This window comes from Monodon monoceros, unplaced genomic scaffold, assembly GCF_005190385.1.
Source record: "Monodon monoceros isolate NGI ecotype Baffin Bay Population unplaced genomic scaffold, NGI_Narwhal_1 Super_Scaffold_16, whole genome shotgun sequence".
Classification (NCBI taxonomy): Eukaryota; Metazoa; Chordata; class Mammalia; order Artiodactyla; family Monodontidae; genus Monodon; species Monodon monoceros.
The window spans coordinates 25006588-25032063 of record NW_021703772.1 but is presented as its reverse complement, the minus strand read 5'-3'; the positions used below and the strand labels follow the sequence as shown (position 1 = coordinate 25032063).

Sequence of the window (25476 nt, the reverse complement as noted above, 5' to 3'; positions counted from 1 at the left end):
AAACATTTGAGTTATGGCTGAGTTCAGTAACTTCGAGTTTTAAAAAGCTGTAGTAGAGGGGCTTCCCTGGTGGCGCAGTGGTTGAGAGTCCGCCTGCCGATGTAGGAGACACGGGTTCGTGCCCCGGTCCGGGAAGATCCCACATGCCGCGGAGTGGCTGGGCCCGTGAGCCACGGCCGCCGAGCCTGTGCGTCCGGAGTCTGTGCTCCGCAACGGGAGAGGCCACAGCAGTGAGAGGCCCACGTACCGCAAAAAAAAAAAAAAAAAGCTGTAGTAGAATGGCAGTAGCTATGAAATTAGTTAATAGATCTGATACTTTAAAGTCATATCCAGTATTTATTGTATTGTCATTTTATGTGTTTGCTTGTATTTTATTGTCGACTTACCACCATTTCCCATACATACATTCATGATGTATTAAAGTATTATACAACAATTAAAATCAGGAAGTTCTTTCTAAAACACAACCTTCATGTCTGCTGTTTAAAGTTTGGATTGTTTACATTTACAGCCATTTTAATATTTCGCTGACTATGGCCTCACCTAGAGAAATTGTCCTAAACATTTCTTAGCAATGGCACAATATGAAGAGATGAAAAATAGGTCTAGATTCTAGAATAAGGTGCCCTTATTAGCCACAACACTTTAAGCCTCATTTCCTAGATGTAAAATTACAATAAAGATACTTTCTAGCTGTGTGTGAAACAAAGAAAAGGAACCTTGAAAGCATTTTGTAAAGTTGAAACTCCATGACAACATGGGAAATTATCAGTATCATGCCTTTGGTAAACATGGGAAGAGAACAACATGTAGCCTCATTTCTTATCTCTGGCTGAGAGTTTTAGGGTCTGCCAAGCTTGGGGATGACTCCTCTAACTAAACTTGTCAAAGACTCCACACGTTCTTTATTCCCGCTCAAATACAGTTGCAGGCTATCCCCAAATATCACTTACACTGTTTCTCGAGTTCTGATGTGCCATGAAGCAATGCTTCTGGCCCCAATGTTGTTTGGTGACTGGGAGTGATGCAGAGAATTTGCCAACTCTATTCAGTTGAGTATCTACACGCCTGGCAAAGCTAATGTCCTGGGATAAAGATGAGGTAGCTATTCTGATATCTTTGCTTTTTTTCTCAGAGTGAAATCATGGACTTACGGTGATAACAAATCAATTTCTCTTACTACATTTAAGACCCCGAGGAGCAAAGATTTTCCTCCATCTCTAAATGTCATAAGCAAACAAGCATGGTTTCTCAACAAATGAGCTTTAATAAGGGAATTTGTTGACCTTACATATTTTCTTAGAATATAGATGCTTTCTCTTAGGGAGGGGAACATACAGATCTTGGTGTATCTTAGAGACAAGAAAGAATAATGACAGGTGTTTAAAGTCTCAAGCAGGAACTTTTTCTGAGAGACTCTCATAATGCTAGTTTTTCCCAAAATTTTTCCTAAGGATTCTATAGCGATGAAAAAGAATGTAGCTCACAGAACGGGAACTTTTAGGAAAACTGAATGGGATATAAATCAAGGGGGGTGTTTTTTAATGGGCTGAGTAGATTTTCTTAGTACTAGTGATTGAAAACATGATGACTAGTGGAGAAAAAATGGCTCTGTTCCCTGAAAATCCCTCTTCCCATGTCTCATTTCTCCAGTAACAATCTCCCCTCTGATCAGTCGTATAGCAGGAGATATTCCCATTTTACCTTCATTCAATTTCATAAATTCACTCATCAGTTCTCTAAAGCTGAGAATGAGTCCTAGAAATTTGCTCAAATGGTCACACTATCTGATCCCATATTTATAACATTTTCTTTCAACTATATTTCTGTTTTACTTATACACATAAACATATTGTTATTGTTTTCCTTTTCTAGTTAATATACACTGTTTGATATGACAATCAAACAATTCTTCTTTAAAAAATACTGTTTAGAGTATCAATTTTAGAAATTGCGGACCTGATCTAAAAATTGACACCTTCATAAGAATGCACCACTCTTTGCTGATTTCATCTGACTCACAGCATTCTCACTATAGGTTAGTTTTGATCAAATCATTTTCCAACTAATCTACTTTAAGCTAGGAGTATTCTTGGAATCATTTTTTTTTTCCTGCAGATATCACAATATGCTGAGTGCTTCTTCTTATGTAAATATTGGTAGTACTTTTGTCAAACATCGTATTTAACAGCAATCCCTGAACTAAGCTGGTTGAAGCCACTCATACATTACTAAGACCTTTCACAGAGCTGCTGAAGAATGCTTAGAGACTCTAGTGTCACTAAAAGAACTTAGAATCAATATGTCTCTTGTCTTGGTCAAGACAAATGTCAGGGCCAATGAAGGGTGAAACATGATGATGGGAATTTGAAATGAAGGGCTAGGGCAACAGGTGCTTGGGGTGAGACACTGAAAGACTAGAGAAGAGCTGTGAAGTACTGAAGGCAGCAATCATACTGAAAGTAGACAGAGAAAAGCCTCAGGCTTCTCACCACCGAGGAAGAGAGTTTATACTTAAAGTAATTTCTAAGTGGTATCAGAAGAAATGCTGAAATTTGGAGCATCTTTTTGTCTAAACAAATCACTTGTCAAAGCCCCAATGAAGCAACAGGAACCTATTTGAATATGCAGAAACAGGTACAATTGTTTTGTCAGTGTACTGACACAAAGGAAAGCTAAAAACAAAACAATAAGAGAACTAAGATTTCCTAAGCATCCTCTATGTGAAAGGTACTATGGTTGACAAGTTCCCTGCTTTATTTTGTTAGTGCCTATAACTAACACTGTGAGGTGGAATTTTCCTCTCAGTTTTAACAATGAAGAATCTAAATCTCAGTGAGATGTGGACTCTTATGTGATGATATGACATTTAAACAGAGATTTTTTCTGATTCCACATCCATGTTCTTTGATATACACTGAGTCAGTTACAGGTGGCCTGTCTATTTCAAAATTAGATTATTTGACCATTACAAATAATGTCAAAGGGCGTTAAGAAATTTAAACATTAAAAGGTGCTGCATTACTTTGGTGAACTATTTTACTTAATAGCCTTTGCATACTTGAAGGCAGACATTCAGATGTAATGCTCAGATGTGACACTGTTCAAGTGTTACATCAGTTCAGATGTTGTATCTCCTAGACTAAGCATTTAACTTTACTTTGAGTCTGTCAGAATTCAGTAAATTTAATACACCCTTATTATTGTGGGCTCTCAAAATAACTTAAGCATTTTATATTTTGGTTACTTTTTTTTTGTCCACATCTCAGATAATAATCTGAGGTGACACAGTTAACCAAACAATTAGAATAGCCATAATATATTAAAGGCATTAATATATGAATCTGTAGTTCTAAAAATATGTAGCACATTTGGTTAACACTTGGAAAATATAAACTGTGTATTTGTATCATCCTAAATTTCACCCATTCAAAAGATATATTCTCATAATTCATAAGGTGAAAATTCAAATATTCTTCAATGTGAAATTTGTTAAGAAAAATGAACATATTCCTGTATTAAATTTGTACCGGACTTCCCTGGTGGTGCAGTGGTTAAGATCCACCTGCTAACGTCAGGGGACATGGGTTCGATCCCTGGTCCGGGAAGATACCACATGTCGCAGAGCAGCTAAGCCTGTGCGCCACAACTACTGAGCCCACGTGCTGCAACTACTGAAGCCCACACGCCTAGAGCCTGGCTCCGCAACAAGAGAAGCCACTGCAATGAGAAACCCGCGCACTGCAACGAAGAGTAGCCTCCACTCGCTGCAACTAGAGAAAGCCCGCGCGCAGCAACAAAGACCCAACACAGCCATAAATAAATAAATAAATAATAAATAAAAATATTTGTACCTGGCTTATCATCATTATAAATAGGATATGTATACTAGAATATATATAAGTACACAGATACTTCTCAAAGGTTCCTTCATATCTACAATATATTGATGAAATTGTATAATACTGTCTACCATTACTAATGGATGAGGTAATTTTATAAATTATAAAAGGGAAAAATAACAGTGGTTTTCATGTCCTATATAATGAAATAACCTTTATATTTTGGCCAGAAAGGTGACTAAACAAGTAGGAGCTCATCAACTTAAGGTTGTAAGTATATTATATTAAATGTTGGCTTGAATTTCACAAAGGAATATTTGGCTAAGAAGGAGCTGGTAAAAAATTTATCAGGACATCATCACTGGGAATGATTAATAAGAACAACAGCCACATGCAAGTGACCTTAAAAGAGGAAGTAATAATGAATTCTGTCCAGCTCTGTCCTCTGATGCAGCAGTGTCATTCCCAGTGGCCTCGAGGTGATTATATGCCTGAAGAGACACGCTGATAGAAGTATGTTCTCTCTCTTGACCAGAAAAGGATGACCCAGTGTTAACAGGGCACCTAGAGCTTGCCATGACAAGTTCCTTATTCCCTTTTGGATTGTGTGGCATATCCTTAGTCTAGGGACCTGCCTCTTCTCCACTCTGCCCCACCTCACCCATAATGAACCAGGGAAATGTGAGTGGCAGCAGTAAGACAAGTCTTTCTGGAAAATATGTTTAAGTATGTTTCTTGTCTTTGGGCACATCCAAAATAAAAGTTTCTAAGTGAGATCTGTAGTAATGTTTATAGTCCACGGAATAGCTTTTGGTGAGCATCAAGTTAAGTTAGTTAGAATGGGTAAAGTGGTGAGTTAATTTACACATGTATAAGTGGTAACCAACCGTTAACCGTTATATATGACAGTCTTCATGTTAACCGAACATCCCTTTTACACAAAGATAGAGTTTGCAGGAGGCATACATACTATTATAAAGGCATACTAGTCTAAAGTCAACACAGCAAAAAAAGATTTCAGGAGAAACATAATATGGATACATCAAAAAGCTTTAAAATCTCAATCTCAAAATTATTTTTTACAACACTAGTATTTGTTATTTATCTGCTGAAAGTGCTCAAAAGGAAAATTTTGCTTAAAAGGAAAGTTCTCAATAAATTATTATTGTCCTTGTAATGGTTTACCATTACGTAAAGTTGGTGTTAGACAAAGTGGTAATACGGAAGAAATTTCATTCCTGGCATCTTTTTTATTTCCAAATTCTTTTATACCCACATTTCCATCCAGGCTGCTAGTGTATTATTTGCATTCTCACACCAGTCAAGAGTATATTTCTTGTCATTCAATCAAAAACTTATCTGTTCTCTGTACCATTCCTTCTCTTCCTTCCAGGAGATAATAAATGAATGAAAATTATTTGGATTGAGTAAGTGTGAAGAGATTAACTAGATATTTTGCTACCATTTCTTGGTATCTTTAATTAACTAGAACATTGTTTCTCAAACTTTAATAGTCATCAGAATCATTGGAGGGATCCTTAAATTTGGTGGGTCGCATCCCCAGAATTTCTCATCCATTAGTGCTCAGGTGAAGCCCAAGAATCTGCATATCTAGAACAAGTGCCCAGGTGATGCTGATGTTGCTGGCCCCTTAAGCACTGAGTTAAAGGGCTTCCCTGGTGGCAAAGTGGTTGAGAATCTGCCTGCCAATGCAGGGGACATGGGTTCGAGCCCTGGTCTGGGAAGATCCCACATGCTGCGGAGCAACTAGGCCCGTGAGCCACAACTACTGAGCCTGTGCGTCTGGAGCTTGTGCTCCGCAACAAGAGAGGCCGCGATAGTGAGAAGCCAGCACACCTCGATGAAGAGCTGCCCCCGCTTGCCGCAACTAGAGAAAGCCCTCGCACAGAAACAAGACCCAAACACAGCCAAACATAAAGAAAGAAAGAAAGAACTGAGTTAAAAATTTAATTCACTACTGTAGTTAGGTAGTGAGACATGTGACTACTCAGCAGGTTTTCTATTTCCCCTCATATTCCACAAGGTAAGTCTAAACTTAAGGCCAGCCCTGGTAGCCCTACTCTTAATATTTCAATAACATTAAATTAAAAAAGGAAAAAAAGTTTACCAATTTTCTTTGGATAGCCCATCAACAAACAAAATAAAACAAAAATCTTTTCAAAACACGAAAACAATCTCACCTAAAGTGAACTCCAATGCTTGCTTGCTACTTTAATCAGGTTACCTAGAACACTGAACTCTTTAAGATATTACTGTAGAGCAAACTTTATCCCCAATTCCTCTTTGATGAAGAGCTGAACAGTTATATGTCTCCTGTCCTTCCTCGTACATTCTTACACACAAACACAGTCGTGCTTACTGTATAACTTCTGATTTTCAAAATTGGAGTTACACTCCTGATCTTATTACCTAAAATACGATCAATGACTCTAGATTATCTCTAGGAATAATGTTGGCATGTAATTGTCAACTATGTAATAAATATATTAAAATATCTGGAAATTTCCCAAATTGTCTAAATTTTCCACCGGTTATTTTACTGTACTTTTCATTAACTCATATTCAAAAAGTGAATTAATAAGAACTCTTGAACAAATAGATATTTTTTTCTAAACACTCAAATCATTCTTTTATTCATTTATTAATTACCCATCTCTACTGCTGCACAGGAAAATGTAAGGCTTTTTGGCAGCTTAGGGAATAGTAATATTTTTTAAATAATAGTATTATATTTTGATTGAAACAAGTCAAACTGTCACAATCATAAGTGAGATGTGGTGTAAGCTCACTAATAGACAAGGTATGTTTAAATGTGGCATACTTTGACAAAATAACTCCTTTTTAATTTTTTAATAGTATTGATGTTAATGTGGAAATAAATAGAACTCTTTAAAGACTAATTTTATGTGTGAAAAGATTCCTCAAATAGCACATATTTTGGGATAACATAATTTAAGTATCATAAAAATTTGAAGATAAATTTATTCAATTTTTCTTTAATATAATCAGAGAAAAATCATGAAGAAAACACAATGCTTCCTAGGCAAGTTTTAACTAGATCATGTTATTTTTAGATTCCTAATTTCAATCATTCAATTTTTCTCTATCTGTTCCATTTCCAAAAATCTTCCTCCTATCATTATTTCCATGCAAGTAGCAATTTAGTCAAATATCCTGCCCTTCAATAAGAAGACTATCTTTGAAAGAAAAAAAGGTAAAAATGTTGATGAAGGAATCTATAAATTCTGAGCAATTTGCATTTACCATTATGTCATCAATTCTATAGCAATCATGTTCAAAATAAATAACATAATCAACACTCCTTTCTTCATCCAAAATATCCCAATTTTAGCTCATGTCTGGATAACTATGAAGCTACTTCTAACTTAAAATTATATATTTTATGTCCACTGTAAATAAAAGCAGCATATAATTTTAATAACCTGACAATATTAATCTAATCTGTTTCTTAATATTTTAAGGGAATACTTCTAAAATATTTCAGATTCCAATATCAAGAAACATCAACACTGTGTGGACTCAAACACACACAAAGTCAATAGATATTTTGATGCAAAATATATAGATCATATTAATTTACATTAAACTAATAGTTCAAACTCCTTTCTCTCACTGTGATATAATTACTAATTCGTGCATTTTGGTTACAGGCACATATGGCAAAATTCACAATTAGAATCCCTGTACCAAAACTCTGAACTATATGAATTGAAAAGATATCAGTGGGATTGCAAGGACCAGCTTACAAAACAAATTCCCTCAAAGTGTTTTTTGTAGCAAGATGATAATTTAAGTTGCTAGCAATTACCTATTTCCAATCTTAGGGGGAAAAAAATCACTGATGTTATTAAAGCGTTATGAGAACGAATTACTAATGGCATTTAGTGAGTTACTCAATAAAAGAAATCCAAACTGGATCAATACATTAGATATGTTTTTAGAAAATAAGGGATTATACAAAAAGCTAGATTAGTGGAACTAGATATAATGGTTTGTGTATTTACTGAGCTGTAACGAAAGTGAAAGTTAGGGTATTATTGCAGAGATTTGATGATATGGTCCACTGTTCACCTAAGACCACCGAACATAGCATTCTTAAACCTGCTTCATATCTCAGTTTTCAGAGTCACTGAGCATTTCCTTCGAGCGTACTTCTGTTCAGCTGAGATACAGTCAGACTGCATTTACAATATCTGTACATAAAACAAGGGAATCGCAGGGCATCGTTTCTCATAAAATGAATAAATAGTATATAATTCAATGCTTTATAATAAATAGTATATATTTCAAGTATAATAATCAATGTAATATACACTGGAGAAACCATACACCCATATGTGTGTGTCTATTATATTGATAATAAGAGTACATTTTCTATTTTATATATTTTCCTTACCAGTCAAGTTCTTCAATCCAAGTTCTTGAAGTCCAAAGTTTCCATCTTTTCTGTAGTTTAAAAATATTGCCAAGGCATATCGATCTTCATAAAGTTTTGTCCCACGAATAATGCGTAAATTCTCCAGAGGCAGATAGCGAAACTGATTAAGAGCCACCAACACGTAGCCTGTGACTTCTCTTATAGACTGAAAAGACACAAACAATTGCCTGTGTTAAACAATTAAAAACTGTTTGTCAGTATGTTTATGTAGTCATTTAGATAAAAATGAGTTATTTAATTCCAATTTTCAGCTTTTAATTGAATACACTAATTTCCACATTATACTATAAATAATTGCCTTGACACACAAGATCACAAGGGTTAGAATCTCATTTGAAGAATTAGTTGTATTTTTTTAAAAGTCATGAGTGTGTTTATAGTAAAAAGAATGAATTTTATTGTATGAAGCATTCCTCATATTTGAGATCTGAATATAATGAAAGGAATAAAGATCTCATTCTCTGACAGACTAAAATGAGGTAAGAACACATAACCATCAATCAAACTTTATATCAAAAAAAAACAAATTGGTAAGCTTATCACAAATAAAACAAAGATGCCTTAGTTTGTGGACTGTAGACTGTGGGACAGATTTCAAGCTGCTAGTGTTTAAATCTATAGTTATCAAAGAACAATTGCCTTATACATCTCTGGCAAATATATGCACATATTTATATATAAAAATATGCATTAGATACTGATTATGGTTTCTAATTTGATTACAACCACAATTTTTATTTTGACTGCTTATTGTTTAAATGTAGTTGTCTATAATATAAGTTAATTACTTAAAGGTTTGTGAGACATTTTAAAGCAAAAAAAAGTCACAAAAAAGGCTTTAGGCTTCATCTAAAGCTATAGATTTTAGTAAAATGCAAATAATGACAGTAGTGGTTATACATCTTATTTTTTAAATTAAACACAATTCAAAAGTGCTCAAATATTTGATATTATTTAATGTCAATTTCATGCTATTTTAGATCTCTTAATTTCAGATGTCCTAATGCTCAGTCCTTGGTCCTCTCTTCTATCTACTCTTCCCCCTTGTGTTACCCAATTTTAAGGCTGATGATCTCCAAACTTTTACATCCAAACTCTCTCCTAAACTCCAGGCTCATAACCAAGCCTACTCTGCATCTTCACTTGGATGCCTCATAGGCTTCTCAGATACACCTTCCCAAGACTGAACATATATCTTCTTTCCCCATCCTCCCAACAGTCTTGGTCATCTTAGTTGATGTCAATCCATCCTTCCTGTTATTCAGGCCAAAGTCTTGGGATCATTCTTGACTTCCCTTTCCCACACCAAATGCAATTCATCCTATTTGTTCTATCTTTAAAAGGATTAGCAATTCAACTACTTAGGGCATCCACTGGTATCCTCTGAGCCACCGTCATTCTTCATCAAGATTACTGTAACGGGTCTCCCTCTTTCTATGCTTGATCCCTTTTGGTGTATTCTCAGTTAAGGCTAGCCCTGATGTTTTTAAAACATAGATCAAATCATGACACTTCAATTCTTAAAACTGAAATGCCTCCCAAATCACTCAGGGTAATAGTCAAAGTTCTTTCAAGGATGAGTCAAAACCTATATCTGTGTTGGCCAGTAGAGCAACCACTAATCATATGTGGCTATTGAACAACTGAAATGTAGCTCGTACGAACTGAGATGTGTTGTCAGTGTAAAATACACTCTGGATTTCAAAGATTGCATGTTGAAATGAAAACATTTTAGATAAACTGATTTTTACTAGATGCATTATTAAAGTTGATTTTTACCTGTTTCTTTGTACCTTTTTTTTGTGGCTACATGAAAATTTTAAATTACATTTTTATGGCACTCATTGTATTTCTACTGGACAGTGCTACACTGTATGATCTGGTCATCATTCTTTTTCTGACTTCTCTTTTTAACTCTACACCTTGCTCGCTCTTTCCAGATTTGCTGGTCTCTTTGTTGTTCTTTCAACATGCTGAGAATTGTCCTACCTCGAGGTGCTCACTGTACTTTTAAGGGCCTGAGCGTCTCTTCCTCTTGTTATCTTCTTGGCTGATTTCCTCACTGCCTTCAAGTTTTTGCTCAAATCAACCTTCTCAGTTGAGGCCAAGCCTGACTGATCTATTTAACATGGCAACCCTCCCATCTTTCCTTTCTCTAATTTTTATTGTTTCTACAGTACTTCTCACACGCTAACATACTATATAGTTTATATATTTACTACATTTAGTATTTATAGTCTTTTTCTCTATTTCCCAGAATATAAGCACTATAAGGGCAAGCATTTTAATTTGTTCACTCATGTTTCCCAGGGGACCAGAACAGGGCTAGTACTTAGTAAGAAACCAACAAATGTTTGCTGAACACTCTGGCTCTTCTCTGGCCATACCTTCACCACTAGGTAGTCTACGGAGTCCAGAGGAGTACCCACCCGCAGCCTGCAATGCCCTCTTCTAGACAGATCATGCTCCAAAACCCTGTGAACCCAGAATTCCATTCCTCAAAAGCCACCCCCCACACCCAAGTACAGGGCCTGTAATATCATCTTTCCCAGTTCTGTTCTGTCCCCCAGACCACAGACTGTGCCACCAATTTGCATACAGTTAAGAAAGATGGGTGGTCCAGGTGCAGATGTTTAAGGGGAGAGTGTATGGATCCTGGATGTGTGGACTAGAGTGTCCATTCACTTGTGTGCAAGACCTCCCACAAAACTGGATAGAACTAGGTGAAGGAGGGGCTGGAAGCTGGAGGCCATCTCTCTCTATGCCACCATATTCCTGAGGAGTCCAAAAATTCTAACATTTCACTTGGCTTTCCGGGTTGTTATAAAGATATATCCATCAAAATGGGAGGATAGAACTTATTTTATTGAATAACATTTGCTTGATTTATAATAAACAATAAGCCCCACAATATGTAGGCTTCCATGTATATTGTCCCAGGTCCACAATTCTTTTTTTTTAAATTCTTTTAATTGATTAATTTATTTATATTTTTGACTGCACATGGGCTTTCTCCAGTTGCAGCGAGCAGGGGCTACTCTTCGCTGCGGTGCGCAGGCTTCTCATTGCGGTGGCTTCTCTTGTTGCAGAGCATGGGCTCTAGGCATGCTGGCTTCAGTAGTTTTGGCTCACGGGCTCTAGGGCTCAGGCTCAGTAGTTGTGGTGCACGGGCTTAGTTGCTCCGCGGCATGGGGGATCTTCCCGGACCAGGGCTCAAACCCATGTCCCCCGCATTGGCAGGCAGATTCTTAATTGCTGCGCCACCAGGGAAGGCCCCAGGTCCACAATTCTTAAGGATAAACATGCTACCACTCATCATCGTGATGAGTAGAATGCTAATAGAGCAAAGGTGGCAACAAAGAGGCAAGGGACACATGAAACTACTCATGTCTGGCATCAAATTGGGAACTCTATGTCACAACGGGAATTCCTGAGACACTGAGCATTTTGGATTGAAGAGATGAATGTTCTGGGGAATGGGAAGAGGGGTTAAAGATCAGCAGTGGCATGCATTGTTTGCATGCTACAATTTGTTTTAAAATCACACTTGCCTGGAATAGTGGAGCCCTAGAGCCCTACAAGTTCTCCTTCAACCACTGTTCCAATGATTGTGCTGTTATCCCTTTGAGTTCTCAAAAGAGAGATCATAAACAATTTCTAACATCATTTGGTCTAAAAAGTAAAATTATTTCATTCATTATAAAAATAATTTATTTTTTTGGCTTATATATAATTATTATCAGCTGCTCTAGGTTACAATAATAGCACTATAATAAATGTTGGGGCAGAGGATATATTATCAATCCTTTGTCTAAAACATATTATAATATCCATCAGTCTTCCTAACAAACTCACCATTAGCTCTAACTTCACCTAAGAAGTGGATCTTTTTAACAAAAACTGTAAAAATCTCTTGGCTTATCTTAGGATAGAAGGTCACATTGATGGGATTATCAGAGAAAACACAGGTGAAGCACATTCAGGAAAATGAAGAGGTTTATGAGCAAAGACACAATGTCAGTAGGCAATTCTGCAGTGTTTATTAGAGGGATAAATTCTTTTTAGCTATTAATTGATACAGATGCACCATTTGGCATGGCTTTTGGACCACACATTAGCAGAGGCTACAAATAATCCACAAATAATAAAGCCTTTAGTATAAAAAGTGTTATGGATATAAGCCAAGAACAATGGTGAAAATATAGAGAAAAATCAACTAATCATAGAAGAGGATGCTCCAAGTGCCTTTAGCTACATGAGAAAGTAAAATATAACTAAGAGCATCTTTGTTTTCACATATTATTTAATGTATAAATATTTGAATTAATTGCATTGTAAAATGTATGTACTCCTCATTCCAGAGTGTGCATTAAAGCATTCTTAGAAACATTTTTGTTATCTTCATAAAAGGTCAGGTTAATAGCAACAGCTACTCCCTTGTCCAGATTCTGGGACTGGAGGGATTTACTGTTTTAATTGAGATTCTTGTGTCTAAAATGAGTCTCTTTCATTACCCATTCTGCTTATTTATTACCCTCTGGTCTTGCAAAATAATGCATGTAACTTAACCATTACCTTAACAAATAATCCTTTTGCAGTGGGAACTCTGGGCATCATGATGTGTTAATGCTGAGAAAGCATATGTTCAAACCATTTTGAACAAAGCCGCCCATGAGTAGGTGATATGTAATTCATTCATGATGAATTATTTGCTAATAATGATGGTGAAGATCCTATTCACTCATCCCACATACCACTAACTCCTACACAGCAAATAATGTAAATATTAAGAGGAAAAAGATTATAGCAAATCCCTCAACCCAAGATTTATATCTGGAGGGGCTCATAGAATCAAAGAATTTTTAAAGAATTATGGGAGATGAATATAAAATTCTTATATTTAAAAGCCACAAATATGCCTTGATTTTGTCCTCCTAAGTTTTCTGTTTTCCGGAATTCAGAGCCACATTCTTGTAGGTACTCTTAAAACCTTTCTGGGAACAAATATCTTGAAACATCTCAATGGGAAACTCCACTGCAGATAACATGAGCTACCAGGCATACTGATTGCAAATAAAATTACAGGAAGCAACTTAGTAATGGCAGGATTGCTTAATAATGAAAAAGCGTCAGTAACGTGCTTATGAGTTAATATCAGCAGGTCACTAAGAAATCTGGGTAAAAAGTCAAGAGATACCTAACGGTCAATTAAGCTTACAATGTCTGATTAGGTCACATAATCATGTTAGTTATCCATTGTTCCTTTCTTTTCAGCCATTAGAAAGAATGTGAGCAGCACAAGACTTTTAAATGTCTCAAAAATTTTTATAAAAATAAAAACAAGTTTTAAGCATATGGACTTATCTGTGGAAAGTATAATGGTAAGAAATGTGGGCTCAACTATTAGGCAAAGCCAGGCTATGCTTTCTAACTTTGTGGTGTTGATCAAGATGTTTATCTTCTCTGAGCCTCAGTTGCTTCATCTTTAAAAAATAAATAGCAATACCTCTCTTATAAAGGTGTTATAAGGATTAGAAGATATAAGACAAATGTCTGTAAGAGTTCAGCAACTGCTAGCTATTACAAACACTGTTATCTCTGTTAATAGCCAAGGCAGACGAACTATCTGTGGACAATCGGAGTTGAAGACAAAAATATTTATAACATGAGAACCATTGCTTTTAACCTCTTTGTTGTGTGACCTTCAGTATGTTTATATTTTGCCTCTTCAACTTGCAATTTATTCCTAAATTATCGAATTGGTTCCTTATATTGTTTCTGTGTATGTTATAACCCTTAGTACAGACCCTGGCACTGAAAAGAGATTCAGTGATGACTGTTGAATTAAAAAGGAGAATGCAACGCTTAAGTTCTTCTTAGATACTGTTTTCCATCGAAAATGATTTTATGAACGTTCTGATAATAAAAAAAAAAATTCTTTGAACAACACAATCATGACTTGTGTCCAAGGACCACAGTGGTAAGTAGAAATCATCAGAATGCACCAGAAAAGAGAAAACCCTGGCTCTGGTTCTGGTTCAGTATGGTTAGTCCCAGGAAACTGCCTATTTTGTCAAATGAAAACTGAATACCCACCTACAGACATATTTCTCTTTGTGGTGCAAGCTGCTGCTGACTAAAACTGATTGATTTCCATTGTCAATGTATGCTTCCACAGCTACTTTGTTCAAGGAGTGAATACCATTGACGATCATTAAACTTTTAAATGCTTTAAAACTCTTCTAATCCAAGGGACAATTTGTTGTCCATGGCATTTGATGATGGAAATCAAAAGAAATGGAAAAATGAAAGAAATCTGACCAACTTCTCATACCATATTAGCAATAAGCTTAGAAAAAAAACCATGGTTTGTTCTGAAGGACAGAAATTCATAACCATTTTTCCCACATAATATTTTAAGAAAAAAATGTTAAATCTGCAGTTATAAACTTCCCAGTATTTTCAGTGGGTGTCATTCAACCAAAGATTGAAGAGATTGTACTGCTGCACTGGGCTTTCCATTTACCTTCAGATCATTCCAGAAAAATCAGTCTTTATTATTTCTAAATCTCTATTGCATTTCACAACTCTTATAACCACTGTTCATTTTTTTTGTATTTGAAACAATTCTCTTATTCTTTAATTACAGTAGATTTTCTCTAATTTTGTACTTAGTGGGAATAGCGAATAGTTCCTTAAATGTTCCTTCATGTACCTTAAGATTCAACTGATTGTAGTACCTCACAATTTCTGAATACTTAATCAGTGTTTAGGGAAAATTTTACACATATTAAAATCAATAATACATTCTTGGCTAAATGTGTAAAACACTGTTTTCTAGATTTTTTCCTACTCAAATTATACATCAATTCCTTGTTATTTTTATTTAGTATAGGCACCTTTGAAAATATACCTATTCACTTTCGTCAAGACTTTCTGTAGCAAGTCAAAATAGTTCTGAATTCCTATCTTCTACTCCAGTGCCTTATGCACTCATACCCAATTAGGTATTATCCACAAGTAATACTAACATATTCCATTAGTTAAGATGTACACAAATATAATAGTGATTACTTATGATCAGTAGACTTGAATTAAATAAATCTGTAGTATCACAGAGAATAGTGGGGAGCAGAGAACTATGGGAATGGGGGATTGGGAGAAAAACCCCCTCGGCTTGTAATGACTGCAGAATTTATGTGTTCTCTGACGGTGACAAATGTAGTAGCAAATTGTAGCCTCTCTGACAGTAGGGCTTTCCATTAAGTTTCCCTAGGAAATTAATTTCTGTCTCTGCCCTTACAGCAAACCTGGGAATTTCTAAAGCAGAGAATATTCTTAACTATGATAAGATATTAAGAAATTTACCACAAAAAATTAGTAAGCATATAGCAACCATTACATATTCCTGTTGCATAGAGATAGAAATTGACTGTCAAATATCTAACTCACATGTGAAACCTCCAAACATTATAGAGTATTTGGCTTTAGAATCTTGCTTTCAGTTTTCCCACTTTCCTTAAAAATCCAATGATTAGACCACACAGGCAAGCAGGAGCTCAAAGTCTGATCTAATTAGATTTGGGAAAATAGAGTAACGCAAAATGTCAGGTACCTGACTGTGGTAGATTTAAATTCATGCTCATTTTACACAGCATGAAACAACACTCAAGGGACAGAGAATCTAATCCAGTTCTTCCCAGCAAAACTGCAATCTCTCAGCTATTACCAGCCAGTCTCTTATGTGCTAGTACTGCTACCACCCCTACTCTCTAAGAAATCTACAGGCTATTCATTCATCACTGGCCACCTAGCCAGCTTTCAACTCATGACTTCCTTGCAGTGAATACCATAGTTCCATTGAAAAGAGAACTACTTATCTCACCTCTCTCAAAGTAATCATCTTTTTTCTTTGTCCTCTATATCTTTCTTAGCTGGCCAGAGGGTTCTTAATAGTCCCCCTTCAGATCTACATTCCCAATTGGTCTTTCATCTCCTGACCTTATCTCAGCTATACTGCCATATCATAGACATTTTACACTAGAATTAGATTGTACAAATTAAATTGGGAGCTTTTGTAAATCCATTTACATAATCACACACAAATCTCAATTTTAAGTGTCTATATTTCAAAAAGAAAATCTGTACTGTTAAAATTTCCATCATCTCTAATTTAAAAATATTTTTCCCATGTGTTTATACAGGTTGGATTATATTTTTAAACCTCAATTCCAAATTGGCATTTTAATACTCTTTTATAATTATCTAAAATATAGTATTAAGATTTAGCGTTTCTGGATCAAGATGGTGAAGTAGGAAAATCCTGAGTTCACCTCCTTCCATGGACACACCAAAGCTACAAATATATACACAAAAATTATCTCTCAAAAATACCTGAAGGCTAGCAGAACAGGTTTTCTACAACTAAAGATACAAAGAAAAGGACACACTGAGATGGGTATGAGGGGCAGAGATGCGGTCTGATTAGAACTCTCACTGTTGGTGTGGCCACACACAAGTAGTGGGATATCACAACCATGAAGGTCCCCCTGAGGAGCAAGGAGGCTGAGCCCATAAGGCTCCCCAGGCTGTGGAGCCTGCACTGGGAAGACACCATAACATCTGGCTTTAAAACCCAGCAGAGCTTATATCTGAAAGAGCAGGAGGGCTGTGGGAAACTGAGACTCTACTCTTGAAGGGATTGCACACACACACCATGGCAAACTAAAACCAAAATCCTACAACACATACACAAAAAGTGAATTAAAAGAAATGCAAATACAGCACTAACGAGAGTCCACAAATCACAAAGGAATAGGACAAGAGAAGAAGAATGGAACAGAGAAGAACTATTAAAACAATCAGAAAACAATTAACAAAATGGCAAGAAGTATACTTATCAATAATTATGTTAAGTACAAACAGACTAAATGCCCCAATCAAAAGACATGGGTGGCTGACTGAAGAAAAGAACAAAACTAACAAACAACCCCCCCCTCAACAAATAAAACAGTACCCATATATGTGCTGCCTATACAAAATTCACTTCAGATCTAAATACACATACACACAGACTAAAAGTTAAAGGATGGAAAAAAGATATTCCATGCAAAGGAAAACAGAAATAAAGCTAGAATAACAATATTTATATTAGACGAAATACAACTTAAAACAAAGACTGTAACAAGAGACGAAGAAGGGCATTACAAAATGATAAAAGGCTTGGGCTTCCCTGGTGGCGCAGTGGTTGAGAGTCCACCTGCCGATGCAGGGGATGCGGGTTCATGCCCTGGTCCGGGAAGAACCCACATGCCGCGGAGCAGCTGGGCCCGTGAGCCATGGCCGCTGAGCCTGCGTGTCCGGAGCCTGTGCTCCACAATGGGAGAGGCCACAACGGTGAGAGGCCCGCGTACCGCAAAAAATAAATAAAATAAATAATAAAAAAAAAGAACAAAGCTGAAGGTATCATGGTCCCTGACTTCAGACTATACTACAAATCTACAGTCATTAAAACAATATTGTTCTGGCACAAAGACAGACATATAGATCAATGGTACAGACTAGAGAGCCCAGAAATAAACCCATATATCTATGGTCAATTAATTTATGACAAAGGAGGCAAGAATATAAAATGGAAAAAAGACAGTCTCTTCAATAAGTGGTGGTTGTAAAACTGAACTACATGTAAAATAATGAAATTAGAAAATTTTCTTACACCATATACAAAAACAAACTCAAAATGGATTAAAGACCTAAATATAAGACCGGAAACCATAAAACTCCTAGAAGAAATCATAGGCAGAATATAAATCTCTGACATAAATAATAGCAATAATTTTTTGGGTCTGTCTCTTAAGGCAAAGTAAACCAAAGCAAAAATAAACAAATGGGACCTAATTAAACTAAAAATCTTTTGCAAATAAAAGGACACCATAAACAAAACAAAAAGACAACGTAGGTTGAATGGGAGAAAATGTTGCAAATGGTATGATCGATAAGAAGTTAATATCCAAAATATTTAATCAGCTCATACAACTCAATATCTAAAAAACAAACAGCTCAATTAAAATAAAACGATATGGTAGAAGACCTGAACAGACATTTTTCCAAAGAGATATAAATGGCCAATAGGCATATGAAAATATGTTCAACATTGCTAATCATCAGAGAAATGCAAATCAAAACAACAGTGAGATATCATCTCACACCTGTCAGAATGACTCTAATCAAAAAGTCTACAAATAACAAATGCTGGCAGGATGTGGAGAAAAGGGAACCCTTGAACACTGTTGGTAGGTATGTAAATTGGTACAGCTGCTATGGAAAACAGTATGGAGGTTCCTCAAAAAAGTAAAAATAGAATTATCATAAGATCAAGCAGTTCCACTTCCGGGTATATACCTGAAGAAAACACAAACACTAATTTGAAAAGATACAGGCACCCCAACGTTCATAGCAGGACTATTTACAATAGCCAAGATATGGAAGCAACCTAAGTGTCCATCAACAGATGAATGGATAAAGAGCATGTGGTATATATGGAATATTACTCATTCATAAAAAAGAATACAATTTGCTATTTGCAACAACATGGATGGACCTAGGGGGTATTATGCTAAATGAAGTACGTCAGACAGAGTAAAACAAATACTGTATGTTATCAGTTATACATAGAATCTAAAAAAAAACACAAATGAATGAATATAACAAGACAGAAGCAGACTCACAGATAGAGAACAAACTAGTGGTTACCAGTGGGGAGTGGGAAATGGGGAGGGGAAAGATAGGAATAAAGGATTAAGAGGCACAAGTTGCTATGTATAAAATAAACGTTACAAGAATACAGCACAGGGAATATAGCCAATATTTTATAATAACTTTAAATGGAGTATAATCTATTAAAAATATTGAGTCACTATGTTGTACACATGAAACTAATATAATATTAGTAAATTAATTATACTTCAATTAAAAAAATACTGTTTGTCAGCACTTTCATACATCTGAGACTACACATGAATCAAAGCACTGTAATATTTATTTATATTGTATGTGTGATGTGTATGTTCCTCCATAGAGAACCAAACTGGTTAGGTCCATGCAGCCCAATGTTTAAATTTGGGTGCTGCAGTCTGACAGATTTTAGTTTGACTCTTGTCTCCATTAATTATTGACCTTGCATAAGTTAGTTAATCTTAATTTCTCTTCTGAAATACAGGACAAATTTCAGCTAAATGCTTCAAAGTTGAAGATCTTCAAAAGATGATCAATGTCCTCATCATGTTATTGTTAGTTCAATTATACAAAAGTTACAAATATTTTGTGTAGTTTAGGAATGTGCACAAATAATATGCAAGCAAATATATGTCTGATATTAAAGTTGATTAATTAAACAACTGGTGCTACACAGTGCATAAAGTTGTGGGCTCCAGTCAGACTGCCTGTTACGGTCTGAATTAAGACCCCTCAAATCTATATGTTGAAGACCTAACTCCCGGTATATTAGAATGTGATCGTATTTGGAGTATGGTCTTTAAAAAGGTAATTAAATTAAAGTGAGGTCATTAGGGTAGCCCTAATCCAATCACTGGTATCCTTATATGAAGAGAAATTTAGGACACAGACACACATGTAGGTAACAATATGGGAAATGACATAAAGAGAAGACAGTCATCTATAAGCCAATGAGAAAACCAGAAAAAAACAGCCCAGCTGGCAACTTGATCATAGATTTCTAGCCCCCAGAACAGTGAAAAAATAAATTTCTGTTCAAGCCACCCTGTCTGTGGTATTTTGTTATGGCAGCTCTAGCAAACTAACACACTTCCTAAATTCACATTCTAGCATTTAGCAGTGTTATACTGTGTAAATGATTTATCCTTCTGTGCCTCATTTTCTTTATCTGTAAACTAGTGATATTAAGTTCCCAAATTCCCAGATTATTTTGAGAAGTAAATCCCTGTAAATTGCTTAAGAAAAGGCCTGGCTTACTGCAGGCTCTCAGTATTAGCTGCCATTGTTTCTTCTGAATACAGAATCTTTTGTCTTCTTTAACATGCTGCCTCTGTTGCACAGCATATATTAAACTCTGCTTCTCTATTTCTAAAGGAATAACTATGTATTACCAAAGTTTAGATGAGAGAAATGCTCGATACCATTTCAATCTACAATTGAGTTACAATACAGTTTTACATTTGAGGTCTTTTTTAAATGTGATTTTTCCCCGCTCAAAATGTAAAGGAGGAATATGGGCCTTCAGGAAATGACATGAAAATAGTTGGCTCTCTCGAAAAGCATCTGGGAAATGGCCTTTGAGGATTCAGAAGTTAGAGGTGACTGCTTTTGTGACTGGTCTGTTGTTATTTTTAAATGAAAAGGTTAGCAATTTCAGAAATAGTAGAGCCAAAGTATCAGGCTTGAATTTGACAAGACTGCCAATATACACTTTAATAACTGTGTAAATATTTGCCAGAAAAGAAAAGGCTTAATTTATAAAGAATAAATACTTGCTTGAGTCATCTCTTCCAAAGACAACAAGGTCTTATGTTACTTACAATGTTCTTAATATTCACTTCAAACAAACACAGCAGGTATTCTATAGATATCTGTAGGTACAGTAAGGACTATAGACATGATATGAACTGAGATCAGGGGTCTTGAGACTAGGTACTAAAATGTTTTTCTTGTTTAGTATCCTTTTGCAAGTCAAAACTTTCTAAGTGGGTATTAACTATTCCTGATAATTATATTAATTCATATTTATTCAGTGTTTTCTGTATGTGAAACATTTTTATAGGCCTTATACCATTTCCTGGTCACATCAACTCTTTAAGTACTATTATCTCCATTTTACAGATGAAGAAACTAGAGTTAAATAATATGCCCAAAGGAACATAGACATAAAAAGTGAATAAGGAAATATTAAAAACAACAACAACAACAAAGATTTGTCTTATTCCAGAGCTCTAAAATCCCAGTCATTTTAAATATAGCCTTTAAAAAATACACCTGCTTTTCAAATTTTTTGGAGCAATTTCAGATTCTGGATCTGGAGCAAGAACTTTATAAGATGACTTGAAACATCACATTATATCAGGTAGTGAGGATGTTATCACAAAGTACTATGACCAGGTCAAAAGGGTTTAAGAACCAATTGAAAGAGCTCCTTCCCAGCTACTGACTGGGGAATTTGAATTCCAAAAATGATAATAATAATAGCAAATGATTGAGTTCCATGAAACACATTTAAATCTATGAGATCATAATAATATTAAATTAAATTAATTAGTCACCTTTGGACAGTAATATATGAGTTGTAACACTGGGTAACCAAATACTAGATTTAAGGCATGTATTTATAAAGTATCCCAACTAATGAATAAGAAAAAAGTCAAAATGAGTATTAATCAGTATTGGTTTATTAATTGTAACAAATATACCATACTAATATAAGATGTTAACGATACTGGAAACTGAGTGTAATCTATATGGAAACTCTCTGTACTTTCTTTACAAATTACCTACGCATCTAAAACTGCTAAAAATAAAATTTATTTAAAAAATTAAAGCACTATTGCTCTGATTTTTTTTTTTTTTTTTTTTTGCGCGGGGGGTGAATTAATGGTTCTAGGTATTTAACATCAGTGGCTGGTCACTGCAAATGATATCACAGTAATAGAGAAAATTAATAGGAGGCAATTCTGCATGGTTCTTCTGCATGGTTTATATCAGCTTTTGTTCCAGACTACCTTTTCAAGGATGTGTGTAGCAAACAGCAATGGAATATAATGATAGTTTTCCCCTCCAGGGCAGAAGGCAAATTTGTTAGCAGCCCTCTTTTTTTATTTTTTAATTGGGGTATAGTTGCTTTACAACGTTGTGTTATTTCTGCTGTACAATGAAGTGAATCAACTATATGTATACATATATCCGCCCTCCCTCTTTGATCTCCCTCCCCCCCCCCCCCCCATCCCACCCATCTAAGTCACCACAGAGCACTGAGCTGAGCTCCCTGTGTTATACAGCAGGTTCCCACTAGCTATCTATTTTACACGTGGTAGTGTATATAGATTGAAATTTCCTATGGTCAGCGTTCCTCCACTGTGACACAAATCCATTTTGTGTACAATACCTACCTGTGCCCACTTCCCAATCACACCTATGGGAACTGCCCCAGCAGAGAGGGGGAACAATGTAAACAAGAACTGATGCTGACTGCTGTGCCATACAGTCTCAAGTGCTTTGCCAACACGAGTGCCAGGCTAAATCGTTAGCTTGCAAGCAGGTTAAAACCTCAAAGCCCTTGACAGTTCTCATAACAACCAGTCATTCTGTGCCTCTAGCTGAACACACCACCACCTGTGGTTTCACCAAAGGCATTGAACATGAATGTGATGAAGTCTCTGGATCCAGCTGCTGATTTGGAGGAACTAAAGAGGGCAGAAGAACATGTTGATCTCTATTATGAATAAGCAACAAGAAAACCCAGGTTCTAGAAAATTCTACAGAAAAAAATCATCCAGGCTTGAATGGATAAATTATAAGGGATGGGGATGGGAAGAGGAACCTCTATTTAAAAGTCTTAAATTTTAAAAAAAATTACAAAATCAAACAAAATGTCTAGGGTTGAATACTTCGGTGAATATAAAGAAACACAAAAAAGCAATTTTATAAAAGTAAGGGTGGTGGTTACTTTTGTAGAGAAATGGGTTTGAGACTAGGATGAGGCACATTGTTGAGTTCCTGGGGGTGGCTAGCAAAGTTCTATTTCTTGATGTAGACTAACAGTTACAAGACTGTATGCCTTTATAAATTCCTGAAACTAGTTTTTGTTTTGTGAAGTTTTCAGTATTTGCATTGTATTTGTAACATAACGGTTATAAAAAGATGTTATTTGATGGTAAACACAAGGAAGCACACAAAGGTGTCTCTTTATGTCTACATATTTTACCACTTGATATCTGAAATTTAGGAATCAAGCAATTTCAGATTGCATGATATTCCTTGCTATCAAATCCTCTCTATTCAGACTCAGGAACTGAATATGTTAATAAGGCACGGTTGTGCAATCTAGGCAGAAAGAATAACATGTCTTATGGCAAAGCGCCTTGAGAGAGTCTGGTGTGTTCACAGGTCTAAAAGTCCCAAACTGAAAATGAGGCCAGGAGGACAGGAGATACAACTGGAAAAACGCTAATGTAGGAATTCCAAATTTTATCTTCCAGGCAGCAGGGATTTAATGGCACTGTCTACAAGAATGAGGCTGTGATTCGTTTTGTAGAATTATCTGCCTGGTTTCAGTGTAAAAATGGGGCAGGATGATGAGAAGCTGGTAGAGACAGAAAAGTAAGGAAATTCTTGCCAAGCAAGAGATGATGGTGGCAGTGAATACAGAATAGCTGGGGATGAGATTCCAGCCATCTTTCTGAGGTGGAATAACAAATACTTCAGTGACTTACTGGATATGGGGATTAAGGAAGAAAATAAAACAGGAAATGACTTCAGTTCTTTTTAGCTTGGGTGATTTAGTAGATGGAGTGATCATTAACTGGGTAAAAGAACAAATTTGTGAATATGTGAACGTTTGGTTTCCTGAAGCTAAATTAACATATTCTTCTTTGAAAATTCTTTTAAATATTATCATTTGCATATCTATTAAATATGATATATTTTTCTGTTTGTTTTTTAACTTATAAATTATGGGGGCTTCCCTGGAGGCGCAGTGGTTGAGAGTCCGCCTGCCGATGCAGGGGACACGGGTTCGTGCCCTGGTTCGGGAAGATCCCGCATGCCGCGGAGCGGCTGGGCCCGTGAGCCATGGCCGCTGAGCCTGTGCGTCCGAAGCCTGTGCTCTGCAATGGGAAAGGCCACAACAGTGAGAGGCCCGCTTACCGCAAAAAATAAATAAATAAATAAATAATGTTAGCACCTGTGATTTAATATATATTTATCGTTGTCAGTTTTTATTATTCCTGTATAAATATAAAACAGTGATTCTCAAGCTTTTTGCTCCCCATGGGACATCTGGCAATGTCTGGAGACATTAATAGAGGTCACACTTGGAGTGGGCTGGCATTTTATGAGGAGAGATCTGGGTTGCTAATAAATATCATATATGCACAGGACAACCCTTATCCACTCCCAAGAAAGAAACTTCAGATCCAAACTGTCAATAGTACTAAGACTGAAAAACCCTGCTACAGATTTACTAATTTGGGGCAACTGTTTAATTTTATTGCTTGTAGGTTTTCTAAAAGTAGTGAAAATTAATAGTGTTCACTAGTGTACTGTTAACCTGATCCATAAAATGCATATACATTATGAAGAAGATTTACATGGATAGTCTTATAATAATGTCTATCTTCTTAACCTAAAGTTATCTTTATACATATCTAAAAATACAAGCAGGTAGAAAAATAGATATATAATAGCTCTGCAGATAGACTGACAGAGGTGGCTGCATGGATGATGGATGGATGGATAAATAAATATCTATTCATATGGGTAAAGTGTACAAAAATAAATGTTTTTCTTTTTCTTTTTTCACTTCATAACCTAATTTATCAGTAGCAAAGCTTTCTATATTAATTTTTTTTTAATTCACTGTTAAAAAAGCTTGCCTAATGCAACTCAGGGACATTAAGGCTAAGATGTTATATTTAGAAGCAAATTTATAAACAAAGTCAGCTATTTTTTTTTTTAAGTATTATTTATTTATTTTTGCTGTGTTGGGTCTTCGTTTCTGTGCGAGGGCTTTCTCCAGTTGCGGCGAGCGGCGGCCACTCTTCCTCACGGTGCGCGGGCCTCTTACTGTCACGGCCTCTCCCGTTCCGGAGCACAGGCTCCAGACGCGCAGGCCCAGTAGTTGTGGCTCACGGGCTTAGTTGCTCCGCGGCATGTAGGATCCTCCCAGACCAGGGCTCGAACCCGTGTTCCCTGCATTGGCAGGCAGATTCCTAATCACTGCACCACCAGGGAAGCCCTCAGCTATTTTCTTAATAGACATAATTCTCCTTTCTCTCTGAGAAGGTATCTTTTGCTACAAAAATTATATTTTGTAGTCTCCAGGCTATATTCAGTACCCTCAGTTACTCAGTAACTAACTTAAATATATATATATATATATATATATATATATATATATATATATATATA

The 25476-nt window shown here is 35.9% G+C and overlaps 1 protein-coding gene across 1 annotated transcript in view; it reads right to left on the bottom strand.

The window, feature by feature from the left end:
* Positions 1 to 25476, bottom strand: part of ERBB4 (erb-b2 receptor tyrosine kinase 4) — a 671873-nt gene that overhangs the window by 500755 nt on the left and 145642 nt on the right. Inside the window, exon 2 of the mRNA XM_029224991.1 lies at positions 8281 to 8467. Coding sequence (XP_029080824.1) covers positions 8281 to 8467 — 187 coding nt within the window. The remainder of the gene's footprint in view (positions 1 to 8280; positions 8468 to 25476) is intronic.